The following is a 27039-nucleotide window of genomic DNA, read 5'->3' as shown; positions in this document are numbered from 1 at the left end:
TGTGTACATACCAACCTCCATATCTCATGGGCACTTATTTATCTCATATCACAATGTATATGACCTCCACATTTCATACACAGGACCTCCATATCTGATACTAGACTAGTCATTTACAAGATATTCATATCTCATATATGATGTATAGCACTAGACTAATGCCATGGTTGGTTGCACATTTAACTGCATTTGTGAGTTATCTGATTGGCATCTATTTTATGACATTTTGTTTTATGGTGATTTTATTAATGGACATCTAAATAACACCCATTCCTATGGTGATATCCTTCCCACACAGAACACACCACAAGGCCGTCTGGCCACGGCAACGTTTCATACATCACATTCCTCCCATGCTTCATCACTGATGTCACACTAACAGGGCAGGACACAGAACCAGGTTATCTTGCAGCAGTGCCAATATATGATGTACAATGTAGTTGGGTGATACAAACACCCAAATTCTTCTTTATACAAACTATAATCCGTTCTGATTCCAGAGTGAAAACAGAGAGAAAGACCATGTTGTAACAAAATATAAATGGCAAATTAAGTCCCCTGACAAATAGAAGGATTTACTGTATGATTATTATGAAGAAAGGAGCAAGATCATTTGGCCAAACTTGCTGCCTGCCATAATGTGACACATCACACAGATTTGGAGTGGCCTGACCCTAATTAACCTCTGCACCTGACAGACCCAGCTGATAACAACAGCTGACAAGTCTGGCTCAGTCACACAAACAATGGAAGCCAAACAGCAGTTCCTCAAGCAACTGGATGATTTAGCCTGGATACCATACCCCAACCTCAAAATATATCTTTTGATAGATACTTGAGATCGGGCTGGGTTTGGTAACCAGGCTAGATATGATTTGGAAATGGTCAGATGTTTCAGATGGTATCCACCATCTTTCCTCAGTGACACTGAGCAGATCAGAAACTTTTTTGTTGGTCTAGTATTTTAATTCAGGAACAAACAAATCAAATTGTTATGGTCTCACCCAACTTGACAATGACATAATGCTGCAGCTCTCCACAAGATTTACAAGGACATGTCTGCGTACCATTTTCAAAATCATATCCAGTAGCTATAACTGATCTTTGGCATAGAAGAATAATGTTCCAAAGCAGCATATTTGGAGTCCCAGTTGGTGAGAACAGATGTTCAGTTATTTTTACAGCGCTGTCTCTAATCAGTTTTCCATGATAGAATATGGTAAAATGATAATAAAGAACGAATGAAATTTGATATGTTTGAAATTAGAATCAGTTTTACATAGATAGTAGAAACAAGACAATTTATAATAAATTCAGCACAAATGACAAAAACAGGTGACGGTTCAGTTTTGTTATTAATTTATATCCACTATTTTTGTCTTGTATCAAATCATTTTTCCATGCCAGAAATCTGTTTTTACTTCACTCACCAAATAACCCAAGAAGGCACCTTAAAATTCCTACAATTCTTGAAAATGCAAAGAGATATTTTTATCATTTATCAAACACTGACAGCAGACTGGGCATGAATCTAGGATGTTTTGATGTTTAACATTCCAATATTCTGATATTATATTATTCCAATTTTCTGCAGTTCCAATGTTTCTAATGTTCCAATGTTCAAACATTCCAATGTTTTGATGTTCCAATGCTCTAACATTATATTATTCCAATTTCGTGATGTTTCCATGTTCCAATGTTCTATTATTCAAACTTCTTGATGTTCTGATGTTCTATTATTCCAATTTTCTGATGTTCTGAGCCCACAAGATGAAAGATGACATGTGCAGATCATCAGAGTTTACGACATGTTTGGTACAGCTGACAGAACAGGTGACGACTCACTTTGGTTGTTACTTTGGCTATTTCTGTACTAGTAGTTCTGTATCAAATCAGTTTTACATGCCACAACAGCTTGGGAGCATGATACCCATGGAAAAGGTGAAGAAATGTTTCTTTTTTTAAAAGTCGTCTTCTGGAGGGATGTAACGGGGGTCCCGTGCTGGAGCAGGTGCCTTGACCACAGTAAACAGCCTCATTACCTATTGGGTACCTACTGGCTGGCAAATACACCAGATGATTATTAAACATAACTTAAGTTAGTAAAACATGACAATGTACCACAGCAGCAGCAAAGCCTGGAGAGTTGAGGAAAGTTGTAAACAAGTTTGAGCTCGGCAAAACTAGCTAGAGGCTGATCTGAACTTAAAGGGTAACCGCCCAAATCTGGATTTGTTGAGTTTGACATCTTTGAAGCACACGACCATGAACTTGTGAACTTGGAACGGTGAGGAAAGGCAGAGGAGCCGAGAGCCAGACTGGGTGGAAGAAACTTGTCATGTGAACATGACCTTCAACTTGGAAGTTCTAAGTATGAGTAAGGAGCCCCCAGCAGTAGTTAACCTGGGTGTGTACAGGTTATGTTAGGGGGGTACTGGAGATGTAAACTTGGGTGTGTACAGGTTATGTTAGGGGGGTACTGGAGATGTAAACTTGGGTGTGTACAGGTTATGTTAGGGGGGTACTGGAGATGTTGATTACTTCTTGTGCAGTACTACGCAGGGAGCCAACATAATATAGAATCCTCCTGTTTGTAGCTGACAAAACTGGGAACTAACCGAGCTTAACTATTGCAGTTTGTATGTGGCAAAATATTTGATATTTGGCCATGAACTTGGAGGTAGGGAACAGAATCTTGAAGTTGTAGGAAGAGACCCTACACTAGTTAACCTGAACCTGAAATTGATTGCCTATACTACAGAGTGTATGACTAAAGGAAGACCAGCCTAGACTGGTACATGTTTACCTGAACCTGAACTTGGCTGTTGTAACTGCAGGGTGTGCCTGTACTGTAGGAAGACTGGTACATGTTTAACTGAACCTGAACTTGTAGGCAGGGAACACACCCTGGAGTAGTTTACCTGACCCTGAACTTGACTGGCTGTACTGCAGGGTGTGGCTAAAGGCAGACTGGTTAAGACTGGTACATGTTTAACTGAACCTGAACTTGTAGACAGGGAACACACCCTGGAGAAGTTTACATGAACATGAACTTGGCTGGTGTAACTGCAGGGTGTAAGCTAAAGGAAGGCCAGTAAAGACTGGTACATAGAGATTCATGCCACAAACTTGTAGGCAGGTGGCCAACTTTTACAACTCATCTCTGGACTGGAGAATTGAGTTATGGCAAAATGAACCTACAAGGTGACAGTCTGACATTTGGTCATGAACTTGGAGGTAGTATACCTGAGCTACGTGTAGGCAACTGGTAGAGGGGTGTTCGAACAATAAAACTTGTGCCCTAGACAGACTGGTACAGGAGAGTTCTTTTTGAACCACAAACTTGTCGGCAGGCGGCCAACTTGAGCAGCTCAGGTCAGGCCCGACATCTGGAGCGTGTTCTGTCTGACTGATGCTGGGAACATGTGGCTTCAATCCTGGGGAAACTCTGCTGAGTTATTGTAAATATCTCCTGTAAAATCTGCACTGGTAACCTGTACAGGGGAGGGGGGCTTCACAGGCTTTACAATGTTTATATATCGTATTGGCATCTGATACAGTATTGGGATGTGTTGAGGCAATGCCCTCAGGCCTGTTGTAAAAGCAAAAACGTCGTTAAGCAAAATTATGCGAACGTGTAGACTGAGTTTAGAGGATGGAGTTAGTCCCAAAGTTCAGACTAGAATGTGCTGGATTCTCCAGTGTTCCGGTCATGCTGGGAACTAATGAGTCTGATCATTGCAAGCCTCACCCAACAAACACCTGTAGTACTCACCTGTGTAGTATGTACTAACTTACTTAGTACGGTACTGAAGAGAGTGGGCATGTGGGCGCATTGTCAAAGTCACAGAATGAAGGTCTAGTTACACGAAGGCTCCATCCTTTCTGACACAACTTTCACAAGTGGCATGGACCTTTTTGTAGCTTTTTTCATGAAGTACAGAACTGAAGCAGTAGGTGTATTTTATTACTAAAGGTAGAAGTCCACTGTGTTCTACTGCTGCAGTGGTCTGGACAAGCTGTAGCTGCAATCTGTCTTTCTTCAGCTCTTTCCTCTGAATCCTTTTTATCGCGAGCTTAACTTGGCTATTACTAACTTACATGTAAATGTGGAGAATCAAGTCAACATTATGACAATGTCTTTCCAACAATCATGAAATGGAAATGGAAAGAAAAAACCAATGATTATAGAATAGTAAAGGGTATCAACTGAAGATTACATTAGATCATTTCAAACTAAACTAAAGCAAAGATCATGAGACAAACACTAGGACAAAAAAAGTAGAAATGCAATATGTAAACACACAAAGGAATCTAAATTTCATTAGAACAAGAACTCCAATTCTCAGCAGTTTTTCAACAGTAACTTTTAGTGATTTTATACTAATGTTGCCTACAAACAAACTTTTATGGCCATTATTTGGGTTGCTTCAACTTTGACATAATTTTTAGCAGCTGATGAAAACCATTTCTAACCCTGGAACAACCCTGCCATGCCTCCGACCCTCCAAAAGTCAAACCAAATTTCCTGACCTGAATATTTCCCGCCCAAACCTGGCCCTAAACCCTCAAACGGAGGCGCGACATTCTTCTTTATCTTATATGAAAAATTCCTCATCGGACCAACATGGCGACGCCCCTCCCAAACTAGAACCCGTTTCTCTGTCTCAAACTCATGCGTACAAAGCTGTCATCAGTGTAAAACCAAGTCTGGTATGAGCTTCAAGTTTGGACGACTTTAGTTCCAACTTTTCTTCTTTATTTGACGCAGTTTAGCGACGCCGATCTTCGTCAAAATTCCCGAAAGTTTTCGCGAAACCAAAATAATTTATGACGCTGTTGGTTTGGCCCCTCCCTCCTCCTACATGTGATGATGGGAACTGTCATCTCGGGTCTAGCTCCGGTCGAAACTGTTATTTCTCCACTTACTGCACACTTACACATATTTACCACTACCATTTCTTACTGTCAGCATGGCATGCCAGTTAATTTCTACAGTTTAGGAACTAAAGGTAACGAAAGACCGAGATTTCTCCTGCTTGTCCCAAGAAGCGTCTCACTCGGCCACAGACGGCCATCTTGGAAGCTTCCCGGAACGATCCATTCTCACTTTCGGACAACTTATTTACATCTCCAGTGATCTACTTCTCCATCTACAACTTTGCACAGCAGAAGTTACTCCACATACAAGCAATATTGCAGCTAGTAGAGCTAAAAGGGTGGGGCCAGTACAGAGCGTAAAAGGCAGCGGGAGGGGGAGGTATGGGGAGCAGGGAGTCGGCTTGGGCCGAGCACATCGTGTCCGAGCCGTGAGCGTACCGCACGGAGGGTGGTCCAGCAAACTAACGACCCGCATCATCAAACAACACGCAAGTTTCCTAAAACTCACATCTACACGCTAAACACACGCCTACAAAGCTATTTCCTTACCGTAACTCCTGCGGCAGCGGCTCGGGAGCGGTGGGGATGGAGGCCCGACGGAGATGGAGAGTCGACCCGCTGGTGCTCGTCTGTCGTCGCGCGGGGTCAGCCCGTCTGTCAGCAGCTTAGCCTGGGGACTCTCACCCTCCTGAAGCACCGTTATGTTCCTGTTGTAGTTTTGTTCTGTCCACTCCGTTATAGGAGCCAGAAACGGCGGGGATGGCGCGCTCAGAGCTCCGACTTTCCTCCTCACACGCAGACGCTGTGCGGGGACGTCTGCGGGTGAACTTGTTGATGTAACCCGACACTCTCCTGGAATGTGCCCCGCCGCCCCGGGAATGGGTTCCGCGTAGGGCGTACCACTCTCGCCGCGGGGGTGGGCAGCAACGGTCCCGAACTGGAATATTTTAATATTCAAGCAGATGTTCGGGCAGTGTGGCACCAGTACTGCCAAGCAGAGGTTCGGCTTCGGCTGTATTTGAGGTGTTTAGGCTTTTTTGTACCGTTTGTTTATGTCTCTTATACCGGCAGACATAAGGAAAAAGTACAAAATAGAAAGTTTGACAAAAAGCCCCAAACACGTCAAAGACAGTCGGAGCCGAACCTCTGCTTGGAGAGTATGAGTTCCGCACGTCTTTTATGGCTGTTTAATGGCGTAACCGGGAGAAGTTTAGTTATATGAAAGGTTTATTCAATTCAATATACCTAGTAACAAGGCAGCCAGCCAATGGCGTCTGAATTGCGTAGTGATTACACATGAAAGAACAAAATAAGCATTCCATTACTTCATAAAGTTGATAAACGTATTCCATTACTCCAATTCTATCATGTGGTTTCCAGCTCAAAATACAATTAAATATAGACGTTTAACAGATGACTATTAAAAAAAGACATGCCAGAATCACAGGACTCGTTGTCTGCCTCCTTTACCACAGCAAATTCTTTGCGAGGAAAAAAAATCATTTTCAATGGTTCACGTTAGGGGTAACCTGGAATCCAGTCTACTGCTGGCTGGGCCTACCGTACTTAGTGCAGGCTTTGTACGGGGCCAGGGAAGCTCCCAGCCGCTTAGGTAACCGGCCACACCCGGTAGAATTTTCACGGGGTTAGACTTAGCCCAGTGGGAGTTAATTTGCCAGGGAGTTAATTTGCCCGCCAGCGCAGTACGGTAGGCCCAGCCAGCAGTAGACTAGATTCCAGGTTACGTTAGGGGTGGGTACCGGTACATAAAATTCAGGTCCAGGTCTGGTTCACGTCCAAAGGATCAGGTCCAGGTCCGGTCCTGAACCTGTTTCAGTATGACTCATACCAATGGTCCATTTCACTACAAAGGAATCTGTTCGGTGGAGTATTAGACTTACCCCGGCGTTTTTAAATCCTACAACCATAACTGCACCTGTACGATTGGCTGTACAACTTGGTAGAAATTACTATAAACTCTACTCTACTTCACTCTCGTTATTTTGTTCCATCTGCAAGCACCAAAACGTGTGAATGACTGATAAAATAATCTGTTAATTTTCTAATCGGTCCACCTAATTTTTTCAGGTCCGATTTTTCTGGACAGGTCCATTAAGAAAACCGGTTTTGTATCAGTACGCGGTACCGATTCCCAGTCCTAGTTCACGTCTTTCTCAAGTTGCTCGCCTTTTCACAACAGTAAAATTTCACCACTTCGAATATTCGCGTGCAAAGCACAAAAGATTGTAACGTAGAACACATTTTCGCGATATACTAAGTACTACATAAGTTAGAGTATTAGCTTTAAAATGTATCAATGACTGACTTACATCCAGCTGATCAAAGCAAAGTGGTGCTCTCAAAGGTTGTGAATTTTCGACCTTTCGTCATTGACTGAGCAAGCCTTGGACTGAGGCACTTCAGTGAATGTTTTGAAAATAGTGCCAGGCACCTTCTTATTCTAAGCGACTTGCTTTGGTCAAAAGTGGTACATGTACTACAGGTTGAGGCACAATGGACTTAAACCATAACCGTTTGATCGTTAGGGCACAACAGAAGACCCGACAATTCTCAATGATGTTTTCTTCATAATTCTCAGTTTTCTGTTGTTCTCAATGTTTGAGTAGCGTCGGGACATATCGGCCCAGTCTCGCATATTATCCTCCCAATTTTCCGTAGTAATAGCTTGCTTTTATCAATCTTTTTATTACGTCTTTCGACAGCTGGGGGACCCATCAACTTTTAAAAGTATATTCGGGAAATTTAAAATAACTACCGAACTTGGGAAGCGGCCTTGGGTTCAAAAGCGTCCTCTAGCAGTCAGCTGCAGTACTGCAGAAACCGATTTTTACAAAGTTGTTCGCAATGGTTTTCTGCCCGCAAAAGGCACCTGTACCACAGTATTTAACCTTAGAGGGGCGAAACTGAGCATACCTATACTGTAATACAGGTCTACAAGCAGGGAGAATTGACTAAGTCTTGTTTTGAGGCAAACTTGTCACTTTCGGGGGATTTAAAATGGGCGCCGAAATGGGAAAGAGGCCTACGGTCCAAAAGCGGCTCCTAGCAATCAGCTGCAGTACTGCAACACGTGTAGTTATGGCATAGACAGATTTATAGTAGCATCATCATCGAACTTGAAACAAAACGAGATCACCAAGCAGATGTGGAGACTGCAGTTTTATTTTTTTGAATAAGACGTTAATTTCCGAAGTTCACAAACAGAAATGTTTATTTATCAAACCCTTAAAACTGGGCTGATTATAAGATTTCCCTTTGTGTTTACAAAAATGATGGTCAAGGTCAGGCTGACCTTGTTACAAACACTTATTAAGTTTCTTTCCCCAGAAATAATCAACATGAAGTCATCAGGGAAACACCCCCATATATTACTATAGGTGGTCCAGTCCATCTAATATTTGTACAATTGTCATCAGATGGGCCAGGGTCACATTATGGGACTTAAGGTCATGCTAAGGTCTAACAGGTGTGAAGGTCAGTCAGAGGTCAAATACAGGTGAAGGTTATTTAAGGGTAAATACAGATGGGAAGGTCAATTAGAGGTCATATACAGGTGAAGGTAATACATGTATAAGGGTAAAATATAGGTGGGAAAACCATACAGTAAGATGCTGGAATGGTTGAAGTTCCGCTGACTGTATTTGGTACTTAGTTAATCTCAACATACACACATGTTACAGAGGAGTCTTTTACTGCAGGTTTAAAGGTCCTCACTAACACCACATCTATTAAACTTAGTCTCTATCAGACTAGCTGTTAGTTGTAGGGAAAATAGTTTGGCCACCATAGAGAAACATTTTCTCCTTCCTCCACATTCTTTTTGGCAAATTCCAATACTACTTACTACTTAGGAAGGCCTGGTGTGGGCTTGAACCCAGGTTCAGCATTAAGGCATTACTTCTTACACCAGATTGCACAGAGCTTCTACAGAGGAATACAACTTTTCAGTCTTTGTCTCAAAAACTGTTTGATCAACAAAAACAATTTGTTTACAAGTAATCCCATTTCATACAGCTGCCACTAAATACATGCCCTCCTCCCACAAAATGAACCACATAAAATACATCATTTTCCTGCAACTTCTGATAAAACTATATCCTTTGCCCGAAGTCACCTCAACAAAAAAGGAATGAAGAAATGAAAGAAGAATCTATTTTTCAGCTACGTCTTGAAGACGTCTTCAGGTTCCTCACAACTCGTCCTTGGAGTCTTCGTCAAGGTCGTCCAGTTCGACATCACTAAGGTCCCACTCCTCCTCCTCAGGTAACTGCAGAAGGAACATCAGAAGAATAAGACAAACCAGAATAACAGACAAGTCAGTCTTCACAATAAGTTTACAGGTAACCCAGGAATATGCAGAAGACATGAACATCTCAGTCCTGCACACTAGCTTTAAGTTTATTTGGATAAACCAGACAAGAATTACTACACACCCACCAAGGGTGAAACATTACAGAACTGTACAGCGAATGCCATAACTTTTTTTCATGTTAAATTTGTGAAAAATCCTATAGATATTGTCTAGATAACAACAGCTACACAATGTACATGTAAGAGCAGCTTGAAGGTTTTTATTTGGCCTTCATGATTTATTCGTGTATTTATTTGTCTTCCCCATGAAGAGTAGATTTGAATCTGAAGTCTCAGGCAAAGAGACAGTTGTACTCCAATAATCTGGACCCATCCAGACCCACTCACCTGCCCGTCCTGTCCGTCCCACGGCTCGATGGTCTGTGCTTCTGGTAAAGCTGCGCCTTTCACTGGTGCAGTGGAGCCTCGGCCTACTGACAGCTCCCTGTGGTAACAACATTACAGGGGTCAGTCATTAACCTCTAACCCTGGTGCAGTGGACCCACGACCTACTGACAACTGGTAACAACATTACAGACATCAGTCATCATCCTAACCTTTAACCCCTAGCCTCTAACCTTAACCGGTGCAGTAGAACTGCGACCTACTGATAGCTCCCTATGTGGTAACAAGAACAACATCCTGTCAGTAACTATCCTAACCTTTAACCTTAACTAGTGCAGTGGAGCAATCTCTCTTAGTGTACGAAAAAACTTCAACCAATTTGTTAATGTCTTCAAGGCTACATGTAGTAAAGAAACAAAGCTGTTACCTGAGAAACTCATTGATGCCTGTTTCACTGAAGGAACCCTTTAATGTGGCGTACTTCATTTTTCTGGAGTTTACGGCTGCCATGGCCTGGAGAAGGGAGACACATTATTCATTTATTCATTTACTTACTGGTCTGTCCATTGTTACTAAAGTCAAGAAATACGATGACACTTTATTAATGCATTCAGTTTTGCATGAAGAAACTCAGTAAAATCTGCATCAAACAAAGAAAACATAAACTGCTGACATGAACTTGAACTTACCGGATATCCGAAGCCGCCGATGCCGAGAGCCTCCTCAAGTGCGGACTGAGCGCCTGCCTCTGCCCAAACCCAACTGTAGGGAGGGGGGAGGGTAAGAGTGAGCAACAACTAACAATGCAGTGCTATCCTACTCCCAATGTAACCCATCAGCTCTGGGGGTTAGAGTTACAAATGTACAACTCAGTCCCATTTCCTTACTAATGCTCACACACCAACAGACTGGGAGTTAGACTACCTTAGTGTTAGAATAACCTAAAACAAACTAACCCTTTAATTTAGTTACAAACTGGTGCCTGCCTCCTCCCACACCCAACTGTTGGGAAGGTTAGAAACTTAGCCACAATTCAGACTCACCCCCAAACCTTCTTCTTGTACTTTTCTCCCATCATCCTCAGCTGCTCCAGATACTGGTTTCTCCCAGAAGCACCTGAGCAGAAAAAATGTCGAAATAAGCCAATAATAGTTTAAGGGAAAAAAATGCAAAAATGCACTGTGACCACACTAAAATGTCCCCGGTAACAACTGCATAATTCATGCTTATGAGGAGTGTGCAGACATTATGTTAATGAGGCCCACATGTATCCAGGATGTGTGACAGGAATGACACCCCACACAGCTGTTTTATGCATATGTTATGTTAATGAGTGCATGTGTTATGTTAATTAGCACTTACATTATGTTAAGGCCTTACCTGTGTCCAGGATATGCGGCAGGAATGACACCACACACAGCTGTTTTTCTGCACACGCCTTCATGACCTCTGAACCCACAACCTACAGGAACACACCATATGATAATTACCCCATGCTCATCAATCAAGAACTATTTGTTATATGTACAAATGTATGTACTATAGAGAAGAACCATTGCGCTGAAATAAATTTCTAACCAGATTCCTGCCAGGTACAGCAATAGTGACCAGAACAGAACTGTCTGTAGTTGTCACTTGTAGTTTGTATATCATAATGACCAAGCGCCAAATTGTAGATTTGAACTTGTTGCCATCAGGTACAATAGGAGCATCATCACTAGTTAGCTTAAGTAACATTTGCAGTCAGATGTGCAAAAGTTAGGTGTGACAAGTTGTTCAGTGTAGTATAAGCAGTTGCTGCCGCGCTGTGTGCCTACGAAGCTGGTGTGTTACGCAGAAGGGCAGCTATACTGTAAATACATTTAAATTAAATTTTGCGGTAGCAGGAAAATGGAGTGTTCGCGGTGGTTTTAAGTTTGTGGTAGCACCAAAGACTGCAGTCTGATACTATAATGGAAAAATTTTTTGATGTGGCTTTAGGTTCGCGGTAAAGTGGTCACCGCAAAAACCACGAACACAAAACCACCACAAACATTTCTGCATTTACAGTATTACCCATACAGATACGGATATATGAGTACAGAACCGTCCGTACCTCCACCACCTCTGGAGGTGGGATGTTCTCTGCGTGAGAGACTGAGTGAGTGTGGAAGAGAGTGTGAGTGGGAATGAGTGAATGGGTGAGAGTGTGTGTGAGTGAGTGGATGAATGAATGAGTTACAGAAACATCCGTACCTCCACGACCTCTGGAGCCAGGATGTTCTGAGCATGTGCGTCCAGTGGGTCAATGAGTGAGAAAGTGAGTGTGCAACAGAGAGTGAATGAATAAATGTTTAAATGAATGAGTGAAAATGAGTGAATGTGTGAGAGTGAGTGAATGAGTGAGTGAATGAGTTACAGAACCATCCGTACCTCCACGACCTCCGGAGGCGGAATGTTCTCAGCGTGAGCGTCGAGCGCGTACGCCACGATGTCGGAGGCCGTCCTCCCGCCCTGGTAGTCTGTGGCGTCTCCGTCCTTCTTACCCGCAGCAAACACCTTGATGGTGGGGAACCCTTGGATCTGGGGAGGGGGGCAGAAAAAAGGAAGGTTTATTTGCAAATTCAAACACATGATAGAAACATAGACAGGACAGTGACATCAAATCTGTCAATAAAGGAATGACTGAAATGAATTTAGAAAATTTATAAATGTATAAATAAATGAAGTAGGGGACCTTCCCAACTTGTGAGTGCATCAAAACCATTCTGGTCTAAATAGGGTTAAGAATTTCCTGAGAAGTCTTTGTAACCCGTTTCTCTTGTTGGGTCAGTAAGTCAAGCTTGTGCAAACTAGATATTTTGTAGGCAGAAGAGATGCTGCTATTGTGAGCGTATTCAGTGCCCAGAAGTGGTCCATGTGGCCGCGCACTTAGCATGCCCGTTAAATAAGAATTAATAATAATAATAATAAGTATTTCATTTTCAAGCCTCCCTACATAGCTTCCTATATTCCATATTGAGCAATTAAAACAAAATGAAGGCTAAAGGTAAGTCTCACCTTGTACTTAATGAGAAAGTGAAAGTACTCACCTGGTACCTGGAGGCCATGACGGTGTGCACCGTGGCGTCCAGCGCTCCCAGCTTCACTTTCCCTTTCAGCTCCGTGGCGGCCGACGCCCACTCGGGCTCGAGGCGCTTGCAGTGTCCGCACCACGGCGCGAAGAACTCCACCAACCAGAGGTCATCACTGTTCAGCACCTGATCCTCGAAGTTACTATCAGTCAGCTCGATCACGTCATCCTTGTTTCCTGGCTAGATAACGGAATATGAGAAAAATAAACAAAAACATAAACACACATCATCCTTGTTTCCCCCTAGATAACAAAATCAGACATAGATAAACATCATGAGATCGCATGGCGCAGTGGAAGCGTGTTTGGCTCCGAACCGATAGGTCTCGAGTTCAAATCCTTCTGTCACTGATCTTGTGCCCTTGAGAAAGGCACTTTACACAGCTTAAAAATAAGCTCACAATCATATATCTAAGTAGCTTGGTGTCCACCTGTAGGTAAGAAACATTCTGACAGTCTTCCCTTAGATCCGGGTATTCAGACATTGGGAAAGTCTGACCCCTAAAACTGCATGACTCACCTTACTACCTCCTGACCCCTGACCTCCGCTGCCCCCTGACCCCCCAGACTTGCCACCCTTCCCGCTGAGTCTTGCCTTCACGACCTTCTGCACCTGCTGAAGGGCGGAGTCCACTAGTGCCTGGGCCGACCTCGCACCTGGGGTAATAATCAATCAGTAATCAAACATTTATCAATACCAGCTTCTGCACCTGCTGAAGGGCGGAGTCCACCATGGCCTGGGCCGACCTCGCACCTGGGGCAATAATCAATAATCAATCAGTAATCAAACATTTATCAATACCAGCTTCTGCACCTGCTGAAGGGCGGAGTCCACTAGTGCCTGGGCCGACCGCGCACCTGGGGCAATAATCAATCAATAGTCAATCGATAGTCAATAAATCAGAAAGCCAATCTATGTACTACATGATAGAGTCTGGCAAAGCCTAGGCCTCTAGGCACTTGGGGTTGAATTCTTCAATCAAATCCCTGACTTGGGGTAAAATCACTGAGATAAGAAACATTATAGTAAGTTACACAATCAATGCAAATCAGCTGCCAGATGCCAACGCCTCACCGTTATAGTCCTCTAGTTTGTCCTTATTCAGGCCAAACAGTAGTTACACCATAGTAACACAGCCATAATGACATACCGTTATAGTCCTCAAGTTTATTCATGTTCATACTGAAGTTACACTGTAGTTACACCATAGTTACACAGTAGCTGTAATGACGTACCGTTATAATCTTCAGGCTTGTCCTTGTTGAGGCCGAAGACCTTGATGGTGGGAAACCCGCGCACGTTGTAGGGACCGCCGACAGACTGGTGAGCTGTCATGTCCACTGCTCCTACTTTGGCTACTCCCTGTAGGGATGGGATATAACACAGTTATCTAACACAGTAACATACAACCTGTGCACGCTGGGCTGTTTTGTCGGCTACTCCAACTTTTGTAACTCCCTGTAGGGATGGGAATCGGCACACAAAAATATAGCAATCACCAATGTTTTTTTACAATGAAGTAACACTAGCTAAAGGACTGATTCCCACTGAGAGATGGGAATGCAACATCTAACAGATCTCATGTTTCAGTGTAGTAGCCACTGTTCACAGTCAGCTCTTAGGAGGATTGACCTATACCAAAATCTAAACTGCACCACTTTTACAACTTCCTATAATAAGGATGGGAATAGGGCACCAGTGCTGCTTCTCAGTCAAATTTGCAGTCACTGATTAGCTCATGCCAATTGCAAATCAAAGGCAACATCAGCAATATTTATAAGCAAGACTCCCACAATATAACAATTAACCTGCCCCTTGTTAGGCATTAGTGTATATAAGATAAATGTGAGGCATTTTTGTGAGTGTCAGGGCACATATTCTCACCTTCAGTGCCGTGGCTGCCTTCTTCCATTCCGGCACCAGGTTCTTACAGTGACCACACCTGCAAGGGGAAAACAAGACCAAGGTGAGGAAAGGGCTTTAAGAAACTTTCAAGAACATACCCACCTGCACCCTTACGACCCTTACCTTTGCCAGTGTCCCTACACCTCATCCTCCTACGCCTGGTCCCCAACGGCACTAGCCTATTGGGGTCCTACTATCTTAATGCCTACCAGCGGTTACTATGATTGTCGCCACAAACCAGCTGTCAACCAATCAGAGAATAAGCTTTTCTTGGGCTTTTAGTTTTCGAAAGCTGTCTTGCAAAGGCCGCTGGGAAGCTATCAGCCAATCATGATACGTCTTACATAGCTCCATCCTCCTACGCCCAATTCCCAACGGCTGATTGCCCATATTAGGGTAAGCTCATTAATATTCATAAGCAGGGCGGTTAGTAACTCATCTGAGTGCACAAGAAAGCAGAGGTAACACAAGGAGTTTCGACACGACTGTGGTCCCTCTGCGTAGGAGAATGCTACACCTCAGACCTGTATACAGTGTACAAGTACTAGTAATAACTAAAGACGAAACCCACCATGGAGCGTAGAACTCGACCAGCCAGACGTCCCCGCTCTGTATGACCTTCTGCTGGAAGTTACTGGAGGTCAACTCGATGACATCATCGCTGGGGCTGTACAGAGCGTGTGCAGTAGCGGCCAGGAATGCCACTACCAACCAACCTGGTCAACAACAAACAAACAGGTCAACAACAAACATGTCAACAACAAACATGCCATCAAACAAACAAACAACACTGGGGCTGTACAGAGCATGCGCAGTAGTGACTAGGAATGCCACTAGCAACCAACCTGGTCAACAACAAACAAACATGTCAACAAATAAACTATTGAGCCTGTGCAGTAGGGTCTGTTGAATGCAACTACCAAACAGTTGCCAGACAAAACATTGCCAATTTCTCCCATATTCTTAAGATCTTGTTTTCGTGTTATAGTCACATGACGACAGTCGAACTTGTAACAACGGTGACCTATGACCTGGTATGTAGGTAAGTGTATTGATGAAGCCATCTTTGTAAATTATAGTTTGATTATGTGATAGAACATGCTGATTACATAACAGGTCAAAGGTCACAGTCATTATAATAGCAACACGCCCCTCCCTGCCTACTCTCCAAGCAGAGGTTGGTGGGGAAAATCTGACCTTTTCCTCTAAGCCATTTTTTTCAATCAGCCCCCCCTGGTCGAAAAAAAACACTTGAAGGAAAAGGTAGCGATTTTCCCCGAAAACCTCTGCTTGGACTTGGAGAGTACTCCCAGCCCCCAGGACATGACATCACAGACAGCAGGGGTGGCAGTGTCTGATTGGTCAATTATGGGAAGATCTTAACCAATCAAAATATTACTAGAAAGAGCCTTCAGCATTAATTAGTTCATTCAGTATAACAATATTTAGTGCTAATTGGATATTCCTGACCTTACTACACTTCCAACCATGCAGCTGTGGTACTGGTCAATATTAGACTCAGAATCGGTATTATTACTGTGAATATCACTGTAGAATAGATATAACTTTTTTTCTACAACATGTTTAAAATATAGTCAATAATAAAGTCTCGAAAAATATTTGAAATGTATATAACATCACCCACAAAGTCTCATAATATTTCAACAAGTCACTGAAAACTATCCTTAACAACATTACCAACCGACCCAACTTGCTCTTATAGAATTTTATTTATAAATCAAGTTTAAACTGATAAACGTTATCATGTTTATATGGTCACAATGAAAACGGCTTTAAGTATTCTGCTTGCAGAAAAACTTTAAACAATTTCTGAAGTTTCATTCATTCTAACACTGCAACGTAAACATCAAGTGACACAAATTAAGACCCAAGGTGCTTTGATCTGGAAGTAAACTATAGTATAACGCTGACGTTAAATATTATATCTTCTCAGATCGCTACGCCTGAGTTCCGAATACGTTTTCTTACAGTACCACTTTGATATAACGTTACTCTACACCTTCCTTATCGTTATACCCCACTTATGAAGACTTACAGACTGTCTTTACCGACTTTTCCAGCCGAAACTTTCACATGTTGTGTGTAGAACACTCGGAAGAAACAACACCAAAACCTCAACTCTCAAACCTGCGAACTGCATGGAGTTTTACACGTTAACTAACGTTTATATACAACTACACGCCTTCCCACAACTATAAACTCACCTGTAGTCGTGTCCATGCCGTTTCCAGTGTGTTTTCCAGCCGGTAGAAGCGAAGTTTTCGGTGTTTTCCCGGAGGAAAGCGTGAAGTTTTACGTGTACTTCCCGAACAGAAACTACAGCTGGGACAACACGAACCGGGCTCTGCCGTGGAGCGCGCTGATTGGTCAGTTGGACTGCACATGCGCAATAGCGGCGGGACTGGACGGGTAGGTCAAAGGTTATGCTTTGTCTTCGAGCAGATGTTGGGGGTGGGGTCATGATTTTATCAGGCTTGGATTTTCTCAAATTGCCCCGTTTTTTCGGATAAAGAACACTCAGAAAATGGAGCGTTAACTACATAGTACATTCAAGTTTTTACTTCCACTGTCTACTTCCACTGTCTTCATAACAGGACAGGAAAATTCAATTTGTGTGTTGAACTTTGTGTTTTACAATGACTCGAATGCGCGCTCGAGGTTTGTGCAATATCAAATACAAGAAAGTCATTCCAATACAGAAAAGACAGTTGACACCATCTTTTAGAACCTCCTAGGCCGTCATTGCAAGCCCAGTCTGCGTTGGTATACTAAAGAATCGCATTGTTTATTGCGAAAGAAGCGGTGCAGTTTTCTCATTTACCGCTAGATATCGCTGTGAGACGTCTAGTTCTAGAGAATGTTTTTGGCGACACCTTCAGGGCGAACCTTACAGTAAAGTATTGTTGGCGACGCCTCAGGGGCGCGACTAATGGTATAGTATTGTGTGCAGTCTGCAAGAATTCTAGGAATTGTACAGACATGTGTCCACAGGGATGCTAGCGTACAGAAATGTCTAAAACACTAGTGCCTAGGAAAATCGTTACAGGAAGTACTATTTCCTCAGATTGAATTTCCTGCAGACCCTGAGAAACATTCTGGTACTTTCTCTTAATCTTCGCTGCCACACTGCAGTGAACCGAAAGGAAATTCCTGCGATCCCATTCTTGAAGTTCTGGTGATACACACCTGTGCAGACACATTCCTGTTCACTTACACTCCTCCGGTCCAATGGGACCGTAACAGGCAGTATCATAGGAGGGTCTACATGGGGTGGTCCCGACAACGATTTACGCTGCATTAAGAAGAACCCCCTACGTATTACGCTAAATTAAAGCAGGCAATTACGCTAAATTTGGTCGCCTCGCTACGAATTACGTAAATAAGATGGTTTTCCCTACGAATTACGGGAAATAAAATAGGCCTTACGTAAAAGAGCATGCAGACCGTCTCATAGAACTCTACTTCCCGCTCAGCATACTATATACAGGTCTACTTCCTGACTACACCATATACACACTGCATAGCTACATTACATTATTTGTCCAACAGAAAACGTAATAATCGTCAGCCTTTATTGACACAGCAAAAATACAATGACATCCGTAAGTTCTGCTACATACAACTATACAACTAAAAAAAGGGAATTACCGTCCTACGTACAAATGTATGAATAAATCAACATTGTGGGATTTAACGTATCATCTATTGATTAATCTAAGGTCTGGCGATTCTTTGATGTACCTTTTTGTACACAGAAAGGCGCATCTCCTCCTAGAATGTAACTGAATCTATCTGTATCTAACGGCAGGTATTAAATATTTTCTGAACAATCGTTGTTTATCATTCTATCGTGACCATTCGTGACAAAGAGCCATTTATCTCATTGCAATTGGCCAGAATGGACAAAACCTCTGCTCAATGGAAAGTTCATGATACCTTCTTAGAATTATGAAGACCGATTACGGAGAGTTGAATCAACAAATTTTCCTCAACTCCTCAGTTCTGCTTCAGGACAACTGAGGAGAACCCTGATTGCTCCGAACACGTGACCTATCGGTCGTCTGACATGACAAAAAGGTCAAAGGCCTCTTTGACTAAAATTCTTATAAAATTCTTATATATATATATATATATAAGAGTTTTATAAGAATTTTAGTCCACTGTGTTTGTTTTGAAACAAATCCTTCTCCAAAGTGTTGCCTGACTAATAGTTGGGATATATAGCCACGGTATGGTCAGAATAACTGGTCACAACCAGCTGCCCTTCCGGCCCCACAGCCAGGCCGCGTGGGACCGTCCCAATACGGACGGTCCGGACAAACTCGCCGTGACGTGTGAAGATCTGAATCCTTCCATAGTCCGCCACGAGGATGTGACCCGAGCTGTCTGTACAGATGTCGTGAGGACTAACCAGCTGACCTTCACCAGTTCCCCAACCTCCGAACTGGAACAGGAACTTCCCGGACTCGTCATTCACGTACACAGAGTTACTGTTATAGTCCAACACAAGAATGTTCCCTTCCCCGCCCACAGTGACGTAATGTGGGTTTGTCATCTCACCCTCGGGATGCCTGACTGTCCGCACCAGGGAGCCGTCCGGACGGAACACAAGAACTGTACCTTGGTCTGCATCAGTCACCAGGATGTGGTTAGTGCGCATGTCCACTGCAATACCACGGTAATCAGAGCTATTCTTAATGTCAAATCCCGCCATGACGGTCCCGTCCGTGCTGTACTGTACAACATGACCGTCTGTCTCTCCCTGCCCTACTACCCACAGCGTGCCGTTACCGTCCATACAAACATCATGTGGCCACATGTCCTTATCTCCTGTACCCGGTACAACTGTTAAGAAGTGGCGCAGGTAAACCCCCTCTGTGCTGTGGACTTGGACTCGCCTGTTGTTGATATCAGCCACAAATATCTCGTTGCTAGGCGACACCACAACGCCACGCGGGAAAGAAAACCTTCCAGGTTCTGATCCCTCCCCACCAAAAGTGATCGCACCCTGTTTCCAGTCCCAAGTAGAGCTAGGTGCTGCTCCTTCTATCCCCGCTGTGTGTCGCTCTTGCTCAGGTGCTTCTGTACCGAGAACATCCTCTCTACCATCGCCCCCACTGTCAGAGTCTTGCCTTGCATTTCTCTTGTCTTTTTCCTTAACAGTTGGGCCTTCTCCAAGCTTGTCGCCTACATCTACAAATCCTCCTGTAGTACCAACAGAACCCACTTGGTGTGTCTGTGTAGCTGAATCTGCCTTCTCGACCTGTGACGACCAGCCTCCAGGCGGCTTCTCTCCCCTGTACTCCTGTGGCCAGCCTCCAGGCGGCTTCTCTCCCCTGTACTCCTGTGACCAGCCTCCAGGCGGCTTCTCTCCCCTGTACTCCTGTGGCCAGCCTCCAGGCGGCTTCTCTCCCCTGTACTCCGTCACGTGGGATGTCACCTGCTTGGCGACTTTCTCTGCGTATTCTTGAGCCTGCTGCAGCTTTTCTTCAAGAACTGCGGTCGTCTCAAGAGCCTCCTTCAGCCTGTTCTCTGTGATATCGAGCTTGGAGCGCAAAGTCATGATCGTGTTGGAATCCACCTCTGCCTTCTGACGGAGCGTGTTGGAATCCACCTCTGCCTTCTGACGGAGCGTGTTGGAATCCACCTCTGCGTTCCTGAGGTTCTGGATGGCCTGCCTTATCTGGTGTTCTCTGAGCCGGTCCTTCTGCACCAGAGCCCGGACCAGGCTGTAGGAGAAGCCCTGGTACTCCAGACTCGCGGCTGCCTGCAGATGGAGCGGCAGGGCGTCCGAGAACAGGTTCAGGGCAGACAGGCGGGTCCAGCTCTGGGGCGCCCTCTGGTGTTTGGTCCGGGTACTGCATCCCACCTCGATGTCATCGACAGCCAGTTGTCTCTTGAAATCTGGAACACATTTGTGAAAGAAAAATGACATCATGAAATATACGGATTATATTTGATATGACATCACCCACGAGGCCTTCTTGGCCAAATACAGTTAAAGTTCCTCCAAAAAACATGCTACTCTAGGTCATGTGTGTTTTGGCCGAAAGTACTGGAATGGAACATTCTGTTTCCCTTCAATAGCTAGAGGTTTGTTGAAGCGTCCAAAGAAAAGAATAGTGCATTAATAACTTTCATAAACTTAGAAATGTCCTTATTTTTTTAGCGATCTAAAGTTGACAATTAAGTGCATATGAAGTAAAATACTAATTGAACGCACCGTAACACGGCACCCCCTGTTGGACTTTGATGGGAACTTCAGCGTCGATCTGCAGTGACTTGACGCCCATGTAGACAAGTCTCGGGTCGGAGTGATCCGCCATGTGCCTCAGCACCGCCGTGTTCTCCCGCGGTATGGAAAAGTGCACCAGGATGCTCTTGTGTTTCTTGTAACCTCTGAACTTGACCTGTGACCTTCTGGTGCCAGATAACGTTGCTAGGTCGTTTCTCAGACGATCTAGAGCTTCCTGGACCATGCGCACTCGGCCGTCGACAACCACGTAGGTGTTGGATGTTGCATTGCCTGCAATAATAAAATATTGATATATTTTACTTGCCAACTGAAAATTAAATTGTATTGGTACCAGATATCGTTGCCAGGCAAGAGATGATCTAGAGTTTCCTGTATCATGCGCATTTGACCGTTCACAACCACGTAGGTGTTGGACTTCGCATTTCCTGTAAACATTTATTATCAACATGTTTGTGGTAATTAACAATGTATTCAAAAAAGGGGTTTAATGTTTTCTAAATGAATTGAGAGCAAGGTCCTAAACTCAGCGAGATAGATTGTAGATTGCGATAGTAACTTTAATATTTGTTACAAAACGATGATTATACAAACCATCCAGGCTCTCTGCTGTCCGAGTTTCACCAATGTTCTCTAAGGATTGCTTCAGGACCCGCAGAGTAGCTCCACTTCCCTCCCTGTTTCTCCATCTGGTCAGCATTTCCCTGCACCTGCGGTCATGGTCACGCTCCAAGTCTCGGATTACTTTGATTTCGTTATCATGGAATCCCAGCTTCAGGGCCAGGTCGTCCCACTTGTGGCTGACTTCTTCGATGATATGGTCAAAGTATTTCTGCAAATCACCTGGGGCAGACACGAAAAAGAGTTCTAAGACCGCAAAGCTCCATGAAATATTTTGTGTTTATTTTTGGTTGGTGCTTGCGTTTGGTGCGAAGTGTAGTTTTGCGTTATTGCGCTAGTGCTTATGTGGTAATTGTTTTCTCTCTATATATAGCTGGTTGGTATTATTTAACATTATGCAGATTGGTGCATGTAGTATATCTATAGCTATATATCTGTATCTACCTAAAAGTATTTATGTCTTTATCTAGATATACATATTGCAGTTTTGAAGGGAACATGACCTCAGCTTGTCGATATCCTGATTATATACTATCTTAGAGTGATTACATATGGGTGATTTTAAAGAAGATCTGCATTGTGTTTGTCTATCACCAGTCTGTCATGTGCTAACTGATTACCCCGAGGAGCCACAAGCTGTTGTTTACAAGCAGGAGGTTCCAATGGACCCTTCCAGCCGAACACCTTATGCCCCGCCCCCTGTTCGATCTCGGGTTCTATTTCAAAACCTCGGTCAAAAACGGCGCGAGTTGCAAAAACATGGCCGCCGCCGCTATAAGCTGAGGATACCGTATGACTTCGGTTTGGCTTTTTGGGCCCTGAAATCCTCTCAGAACGGGTGAAAGAAAAATGCTATTCATTCTTTGTGGAAGGCTACATCCACTGGGTACAGTCGTTTGAGAAGGCATATAGTTGCGGTAAGGCTGATATAATTTCAGTCTAAGTGGGAGTGGGAGGCGCTCCATTATATTACCTTGTTGGTGGGCAAGAGTGCCCGGTTGCTGACAAGCGGTCGATGCAGGTATACTGAGCTGGATACGTATATCTGTGACAGGTTTTCTAACGCGTTTGTTGCATGCATGGCATTTGCATACATGTTCAGGAGAAAAACCAAATTAAGAAGAAAACAGCTCGGTAACTTACGGAGAGGGAGCTTGTACCACTTGCCAAATATAAGACCCTACTACAAAGTACGCTAGCGCAGAGTCCCGTCTCTTCTACGTACACTGCTTTACATGTACATCCTGCCCAGGAACAAAGTAATGCTATGTAACGCCTACACTTCCCAAAACAACTAGACTCAGTTGGTGTAGTCTTTAAAAAAACAAAGGCATAGCATTTTTCTTTGGCCATTTCTGTCCCACTAGGGCTGTTTTTGACGACGCCTCAGGGGAGTCGTCAAGTGGTATATATTGCATTCAGTCTGCAAAAATTCTAGGAATTGCACAGGCATTTTTCCACGGAATGCAGTATGCTGGGTATGCAAGCCCTCCCCCCCAAATCTGTTCCAGATGTATCTCTGGTATGCAATGGTGGAATGTAGGTCACACTTGCTCCCTGTCGGAATTTTTCCTTTGAAACTAGACAGGGAAACTCTGCACAATGGATCACGTTGTCTTGGTTGTTATGTTATGTTATGAAGGATACATTTTCTTTTCTAGAGCTTGTTCAAGCCATATGCCACAGGCAGACAGGAAATACTTCATATAGAGGTCATGATCTTGAACGATGGCATCCAAATGGTTATCATATTCAGAGCCAAATTTAATTGTTGAAGGCCTATTATACTATCCAAGGACTGGAATATTACAAAGTATCATCTCATTCAAGGACGGAAGTGCTGGAAAAAGTTAGTTCTTCCTTATTTTTTAATCTCCAGTACACACTGTAGTTCTCAGCTGTAGGTTTAGGTTACTGGCAGACCATTGTGCTGTACCGGGGATAGTACATTTCTGCTGGCTGTAGGTTTATATTACAGGTGGGCTCGTATATTGTGCCAGGGATAGTGCGACAGGGAAGTTCCAGTCTATTTCTGATTGAGCTGTATTGTTGTTCCCCTCAATCGTCGCCATGGCAATAATATTTTACTGCCAGTCTTGTTGACCGAGTATTCGAAATAGAACAGGGGATTCTATTTGTTCGATATGGCGTTCGGCTGGAAGGGTCCATTCATCGGACCTTGTGCAGCTTGTTTTTGCACAGTTCACAAACACAAGAAATATGGAATAATGATGCAAATTTACTAAAAAGTTGTTGTATAAGCCATTCACATTAAGGTTTTGTTCGGGAGAATATCTCAGTTTCGGGGCCCAAATCTTACGTAGTACACCTTTAAAACCCAACACAGATCTACAACAACCTGCTAGAACAAATGTACCACTAAATTACAAAGGCTTACGGCGTCCACCCCTGTACTCCCCTAATACAGAACCAGATCAAACAACAGGAACTAAAAAAATAATGCTTTATCGAAATCAGCTCAAAGGCAAACTTCATGGATATTTTCCTGACAGCATTACCATGTCAACCTTTCAAGATATACCTGGGTCCTACTACTCATACTGTGCCTGCGACATTTATTCATAGTTACAGAACGTGCTGTCATGTTAATCTCAAGAGTGAAGTATAGATCAATTTCATAGATCATGTCTTATCAGTTTAAGTCTAAATAGGGTTGGAAAAAGTACTTCAGAACGAGATAAGGTGCATGTCACTCACCATCTGCTGTCATTCCTTCCAGACTTATTCTCGGCTGGAGATCGGGGTTTTCCGGCTGGAGCTCGGGGTAGTCCGGCTTGAGCTCGGGATTTTCCGGCTGCAGCTGGGGGTTTTCCGGAATCTCTCGGTCAGGCGGCTGGAACCGCCGCAGAACGTCCCAAATCAAGTCCTGTCGTCCGATCCTTTCCAAGATCTCTTCGAGAAAATCGAGATTTTCCTGGTCGATTTTGTCTAGCTCTATCAGCTTGTGGAAAACGTCCACAGCCCGTTTAAGTTGTGCAGCCTGGCCTTTCGGGATCAGGTGCAGGCAGAACAACTTCACATCTGCTGTTTCCTCTTCTGTCAGCTCATCGGAAATACGGCGCAAGGTTTGCACAAATTCAAAATGGCGCCTGTCGGCAGCTGTGATTTTTTTTCGTTCCGGACCTGACATCCTGAAAACAGACGATAAAACGTTTATGAACTGAAACTTTTGTGCACATATTATAAGTCTAAGTAAGTAAGACGTTCATTGCAACTTGGTGCTTATAGCCAAATATTGATTCACGGAAGGCAGTAGGTTTAAGAATTGGCTAGTTCGTGCTGTGACATGGGGTAACAAATGATTTTCAAGATGGCCTAAAATAACCGCTTGCCAGTAGTGCCGGCAAGTTATGTCGGCAGAGCATACCTGGCATGCATAATACACCCAGCCTTTTTTACAATGCACATTCCACAAATCACATCCCAGATGACTGACTGTCACCAAAGAGGATAAAGGGAGCCTCACTTGCTGCACCTCATAGAGGATGATAAATGTGGGACCGCGTGGCGCAATCGTCAGCACGTTTGACGCAGGTCCAGAAGGTCCTGAGTTCAAACCCCGCCGTGTCACCGGTCTTATGCCCTTGGGAAAGGCACTTTACACGTTAACATATAGGCTACAAAAGTCTTCAGCAAATTGAAGTTGGTAGCCTCAAAAACGAAAGAAATGATGATGATGATGCAGTGTCATCAGTGAATAGCGTTTCTTGAATTGTAAAAGGCTAATTCTGTACAACCAATGAGATTATATAATGTCATTGGTACATTTGCATTCTGTGCAACTTTTTGATTTCCGTGTTTTAGACTGCGCTTGTCATGGAATATTGATGCAAATAGTTGCTTTTAAAAAGTATTTAACCAAACTAGTGCGTTTTTAAACACTATCAATATGTATACTACGTGTGAAAAATGCACTAAGATGCTTCCATGCGAACGAAAAATAAATCAAATCTCTGATCAAATTGTACCAGTTGCTGCACTGTCAGAGGCAACTTAACAAGTCTATACACTTCACTGTGCGAAAGGGTGTCATTTCCGGACGTTTCTATGTTTGTATACATCCGGATCGGGACCGTTTCTGGATATATCCGGACAATATCCGGACGAAATCTAACATGACTCCCCTGCGTTTTCGGAAAATTTCAGGAGTCCGGAACGGGACCATTTAATTCCTCCCTCATATCCGGATTTCCAGTAATGGAACGTTTTCGGACTCTTTGGAGACAAACCACGTTCCGAATATTTCGTATATATCCGGATAATTTCAGAAGTCCGGAACGGGACCAAATAATTACGTCTCAAATCCGGATTTCCAGGAATGGAACGTGTTCGGACTCTTTGGATACAAATCACGTTCCGAATATTTCGTATTAATCCGGATAATTTCAGGAGTCAAGAATGGGACCATATAATCATGTCGCATATCCGGATTTCAAGTAATGGAACGTTCTAGGACTCTTTGGAGACAAAACACGTTCCGAATATTTCATATTTTCTGAGCGCGTTCGGGGCTATTACGCCCCGGAAAGGTTGCATAAACTTAAGATATACTGAAACATCATAGGAACAATACAACACATTATTTCAGAATATCCAGTAACTTTACGATCATGCTAAATACCTAATATTTAACGTTTCCTGTCCGTTTTAACCACGAAAATGCTAACTCGGTAAGGCTACATTTTGTGAAAGCTTTTCAAAGACTTTCCTGTATAAATCAGATGACACAAGTATCACAACAAATACATTATGTGGAGGAACAGATCATGTTAACGTCAAGGGGCAAATCAATATGCATTTGTCTCTTAGTCTTACCAAGGAAGTTTTAGCTCACTACAACCTCATTGGTCTTCACAAAAAGTGAAGCTCGAATGAAGCCAAAGTTAAACAGTTCACTGTCAGATCCAATAATATCAAGCCCAAGTCAATAACATCATAACAAAACTGATCAGTTTAAATGTACAATATCAAATGTACAGTATCCGACACAAGTCTAACGTTATAAACCATACAATCAATATTCGTAGGATAAAAATGTCATTACGAATTCAGTACGACAGTCCATTTTCAAGTCCTCTATAAGTCCGTATCGTGTTGACTGTGGAATCATCGTCCGGGGCGCCCTCTTCTGCGTCTTTGTGGTAGTGGACGATCATTGGCGACGGAAGATGCTCTGGCAAGACCCCGCAATATCGACGGCACGTCTCGAGGACACTGTCACAGTCCGCTCCATTGCATAGTCCAGGCACTGTCCGTCTTCAGAGTAGAAACAGTTCTGGCAGTTTACAACGGCACCGGGCACAGACTGTCGTAAGTGTTACCAGGAGGTAGGCCTCGGTCGTCGGCATGGCAGGACAGGCGATTGGGAAACAGAGGCTCAGCGGCTGGAATGGAAAAAAAACGGCTAGTAACTGCCCCGAACCCATGAACGGTACATGTAAAATTATTCTAACAACACGGCCATAAAAATCACAGCAGGACAAGACGGGGACAAAGGCAGGGATCTGG

General features: G+C 43.6%; 2 protein-coding genes across 3 annotated transcripts in view; both read right to left on the bottom strand.

The window, feature by feature from the left end:
* Positions 1–5792, bottom strand: part of LOC118404470 — a 34743-nt gene extending 28951 nt beyond the window's left edge. The window contains exon 1 of the mRNA XM_035803544.1: positions 5431–5792. The gene's annotated coding sequence lies outside the window, so the exon portion shown is untranslated. The remainder of the gene's footprint in view (positions 1–5430) is intronic.
* Positions 5793–8849: 3057 nt separating this feature from the next.
* Positions 8850–27039, bottom strand: part of LOC118404486 (protein disulfide-isomerase A6-like) — a 220536-nt gene continuing 202346 nt past the window's right edge. Inside the window, exons 2-13 of one of the 2 annotated variants that reach the window (XM_035803571.1) lie at positions 15187–15331; positions 14595–14652; positions 13946–14072; positions 13230–13366; positions 12669–12890; positions 12010–12159; positions 10978–11059; positions 10641–10713; positions 10287–10359; positions 10025–10110; positions 9601–9697; positions 8850–9169 (exon numbers count right to left, since the gene is read on the bottom strand). In XM_035803571.1, the coding sequence (XP_035659464.1) occupies positions 9092–9169; positions 9601–9697; positions 10025–10110; positions 10287–10359; positions 10641–10713; positions 10978–11059; positions 12010–12159; positions 12669–12890; positions 13230–13366; positions 13946–14072; positions 14595–14652; positions 15187–15331 (1328 nt within the window). In that variant the 3' untranslated portion in view covers positions 8850–9091. Of the gene's footprint in view, positions 9170–9600; positions 9698–9997; positions 10111–10286; positions 10360–10640; positions 10714–10977; positions 11060–12009; positions 12160–12668; positions 12891–13229; positions 13367–13419; positions 13464–13945; positions 14073–14594; positions 14653–15186; positions 15332–27039 lie in introns of those variants that run through there. The other variant, XM_035803570.1, reaches the window with a different exon arrangement.

The sequence above is a fragment of the Branchiostoma floridae genome, chromosome 17 (assembly GCF_000003815.2).
Source record: "Branchiostoma floridae strain S238N-H82 chromosome 17, Bfl_VNyyK, whole genome shotgun sequence".
NCBI lineage: Eukaryota > Metazoa > Chordata > Leptocardii > Amphioxiformes > Branchiostomatidae > Branchiostoma > Branchiostoma floridae.
Note: the sequence above shows the minus strand (reverse complement) of the source record. Positions and strands in the feature narration are given on the sequence as shown.